Here is a 4,300-nt window from a genome sequence, read left to right as displayed (position 1 = left end):
CCACATGTGTTTTGTGGATCTGGAGAAGGTATTCAACCGTGTCCCCCGTGGTGCCCTGTGGGGGGTGCTCCGGGAGTATGGGGTCCGAGGCCCTTTGCTAAGGGCTGTTCGGTCCCTGTACGATCGGAGCAGGAGCTTGGTTCGTATTGCCGGCAATAAGTCGGACCTGTTCCTGGTGCATGTTGGACTCAGGCAGGGCTGCCCATTATCACCGGTTCTGTTCATAATCTTTATGGACAGAATTTCTAGGTGCAGCCGGGGGCCGGAGGGAGTCCTGTTTGGGAGTCACAGGATTTCATCGCTGCTTTTTGCGGATGATGTTGTCCTGTTGGCTCCTTTGAAGCAGGACCTTCAGCAGGCACTGGGGAGCCAACATGGCCGTCTGCTGACACGCCGATGACATCACAGCAGGAGCCTGGCAGCAGCTGAGCTGTGATGAATATTCCATTAAGTGATAACAAATTACAACCTGTATTTATTCAGTTTTTACTGTTTTATGGTTCATGAGGCATTAACATTTAAATACAGCACAATATCTAAATGTCTAAATATCTAATTTTAATGATCATAAATATAGTTTTCTTGTATTTTTTTCAGTTGTTTATTTTTGTTCAGGCAGGTAATTTTCTGGTAACTGCCTTGTAATTTTGTTTTGTTTGTATCACTGTTACTATAATGTTAATTAAACATTTTTTAAACAAAGCAAAACAGTAAATTTTGATGCTGCAATTTGCAATTTGCTACAAATGAATATCAGTCCTAAATATCAGCCATCAGTGTCCTGGATTACCAAAAATCACTATCACCATCGTTCCTGAAAAATCAATATCAGCAGATCCCTAATCAATATGGAACCAAAGCTGTTAGAATAAGCCTTTATTGTCATTGTGTAATATAGTGAAATTGCAGGTGCCCTTCACAGTGCCATATACAAACCCTGAGCTATACAAACAAATGAACAACATGAAGAGACAAATGACAATAATCCAGAAGAATTAAATGAGGAAATACATGGAACTACTTTCTTTGTCATACATTTCTCTGTTTGTGTAATTAATCCAGACCATTTGATGTTATTACAAGAGAAGTTCTTGTGGCAATAAAGAGCTTTTATTGTGAAATCTGCCACCTCACGGGCCCTAATGTGGGTCCTCACGTCCACTCTCTGCTGTCCCTCGGCTGCAGGCCTCACCAGTTTGGTTCAGTGCCTCCTTAACAGGGCTGCTCCTCTGGACTCCCACGTTAAACCGTCCAAATCACAAACCACTGCAGCCGCTGGCTCTGCTACCCTCACTTGGCTGATTTATTCTCACTTTAAAAAAAATGAACAAAACATTTCCAAGTCTGACATGAGGTCAAAGACTGTGCTAATGTCCCGTTTTCCACTCGTTTCCTACAACCCCCCTCACAGCTGATCATCATCTGATTAATCACCAGACATCCAAAATAACTGCTCAGAGGAGTCATCTGACATCAGATCATGTGTTAAATCAAAAGATTTACATTAACCTTGATAAATTAGAGAACTGTGAGAAGACAATATACTGTAAGATTAAAGCACATATTTAGACATAATGGACATTGTTTACAAATTCTAAGGCACATATTTTTATATTTCCTATTTTTTTCTATATCTTATAATTGAATTCTTCTCTTGAAAAGCTGAGCAACTGCAACTGACCCAGTTTCCCCTCAGGGATCAATAAAGTATTTCTGATTCTGATTCTGATTGTTCCTGAGGATTTTTCTGCTTGTAAATAGTTCAATAAATTTATGAAAATGCCTTTGCAGTGAACTGTCATGTCAGCAGCTGTCTCTGATCAGCAGTGTGAAGACGCAACTCTCACTCCTCAGATCTGACACAGAGACACTGAGGAACCAAACCCAACCCAAAAGCCTGGGTACAGAGGCTGAGTGAAGGTGCTGCTGAAGGTGTGGAGGTGGATCAGTGTGTCAGAGGAGATGCTGTAGAAGGACAGAGAGCCAGCAGGCCAGTCCAGATACACTGCCACTCTGTTAGAGGAGGGGGGAGCAGGGATGACTGTGTCTCTGTTATTGTGTCTGGCAGTGAAACTTCCATCAGTGCAGGTCAGACTCCAGGAGTTTTCATTACATCCAAGACCACAGGCATCACTGCCTCCTTTCCTGCTGATTCCTCTGTAAGTCACTGCTATATAAACCCATCCTTCCCTCTTGACCTCCCAGTAGCAGCGACCAGTCAGACCATCTCTACACAGGATCTGTTCCCAGTGCTCAAACCTCTCTGGGTGATCAGGATATGGCTGCTTCTGCTTCACTCCTGTCACCTTCCTGTTGTCCTCAGACAGGACGAGGTTTCTGTTTGCTGTGTTTGTGTCCAGTTTGAGTTCACAGGAATCTGATGGAGAGAACAAGACACAACAGACCTGCTGTGGTTATTATCTGCTGATTGATTCACAGTTTGATTATTGATTTGTTAACACTTTGATGATGACACATGGTGTCAGCTGTCCTCTTCATTCACAGCAGGATCTGAATGAATGGACATCACAAAAAAATCACTTTACATCTGGAAGAGCCATTTAGACACAAACTAAACTATATTTACACTTCATATATTACTTCACAGAGATGTGGAGTTTTCCCTATTAGAATTATTTTCAATTTATATTCACTTGGTATAAAGTACATACAGAAAATGCTTCATGCATAATCCTCACTGTAAAAAAAAGAAAGTGATTGCAGTGCATCAGTTTTTTTTATTTTATAATTACATGCCGTTTTTCTCATTTCTAACACATTGAACTGTTTTGAGAGAAATGTGTAAAATGCTAATGGAGAAACTGTGATCATGCTTGCAGTGGAGCATCAGATTTGTTTGTGTTTGGTTCAGCAGGTAAAAGCAGCCGAGAACAAAGAGCAGAAACTGCAGCTGCACCATCTAAACAGCTGAAGGTTTTGTGTTGATGAATTAAACTAAATCCACACTTACACTTCCTCAGGCCTGGTTTCAACCTCTGCTCTCCACCATGGTCCACCCTGGAGGAAGAAACAGAGTCAGAGCAGCAGATTCTCTTTGAGGATGGAAACATGGGCAGTAAATAACCTTCCCTATGAAGGATTTAGCAGACCACGTCACTCATATCCACCATTCAACATGAAACTAAACTCGTAAGGCCTCTATAAGACATTGTGTATGTCTCTCCATACCTGAGAGCCTCCAGTCTCCAGGTTGGAACCTCCACTCCAGCAGAGAGCAGCTTCACTCCTGAGTCTCCTGGATGATTGTAGCTCAGGTCCAGTTCTCTCAGATGGGAGGGGTTGGAGCTCAGAGCTGAGGCCAGAGAAGCACAGCCTTCCTGTGTGAGCAGACAGCCTGACAGCCTGCACACCATCACAAACACAATCAGTCCACCACATCATCTGCTTTGTGTTCTCACAAAAACCTACACAGCTTAGGAATGTATTCAGTGACATGAAGCTGCATGGAAATCAGGACTGAACTGGTCATGTGTTGAACAGGTTGAGGAATCCTGACCTGAGAGTCTCCAGTCTGCAGGGTGGACTCTCCAGTCCAGCAGAGAGCAGCTTCACTCCTGAATCCTGCAGATCGTTGTTACTCAGGTCCAGCTCTCTCAGACTAGAGGACTGGGAGCTAAGAACTGAGGCCAGAGCTGCACAGCTTCTGTCTGACAGATTACAGCCACTCAGCCTGAGGAGGAATCAAAGATGGAGACAAATTTAAATCTGTTTCTCTAGTTTAGAAAAGGTCATGTTGGAGCCTATTGATTTTTTATACAATTATTTGAATGATTTGGAAAGTTATATTTCTTTGATGCTCATGTCCCTCCTCCTGGCCAGGCCAACCTCCTCCTGTGATTGGAAGTTTCTTTGGTTTTTTCCTTGGTGCTGAAGGAGTGAGGCGAGTGAGGAATGAAACAGTTTATCTACCGCTAAATTATATTTTTTATTTGCTGATTGTTTGAAGTCAACCCGGAGAATATTTCTGTTCATTTAAATTAATTCAAGACCCTTTTGTTAAAATGGAAAAATCTCCGTGAGTGCTTATTTTTTAGCGAGCTGTAGACCTCCTCCTCACAAACTACTCTGATGTTTTTTGGCATTTTTTTTGAACGCAAGAGTAGCCATAACAGGTCATGTTATGTGTTTAATATGTCCAGTTTTCTAGGAACCTACACAGATTTCCTGGAGGCTTTGACCACTGGCAGCAGCCTCAGAAGAGCCTCCTCTGAAGCAGAGTATTTCTTCAAGTCAAACACCTCCAGATCTTCTTGAGATGACAGTAAGATGAAGCCCAGAG

At 42.6% G+C, this 4,300-nt stretch overlaps 1 protein-coding gene across 1 annotated transcript; it reads right to left on the bottom strand.

Annotated features, from left to right (window-relative positions):
• Positions 1-1,677: 1,677 nt before the first annotated feature.
• On the bottom strand, positions 1,678-3,675 carry LOC115359846 (stonustoxin subunit beta-like; the record flags this gene model as incomplete). The annotated part of the gene is made up of 4 exons (XM_030052535.1): positions 1,678-2,377; positions 2,972-3,018; positions 3,190-3,363; positions 3,518-3,675. Coding segments are annotated over 4 exons (906 nt in total), but the record flags the coding sequence as incomplete, so codon positions are not given.
• Between the last annotated feature and the right edge of the window lie 625 nt (positions 3,676-4,300).

This window comes from Myripristis murdjan, chromosome 1 (genome assembly GCF_902150065.1).
Source record: "Myripristis murdjan chromosome 1, fMyrMur1.1, whole genome shotgun sequence".
NCBI lineage: Eukaryota > Metazoa > Chordata > Actinopteri > Holocentriformes > Holocentridae > Myripristis > Myripristis murdjan.
Note: the sequence above shows the minus strand (reverse complement) of the source record. Positions and strands in the feature narration are given on the sequence as shown.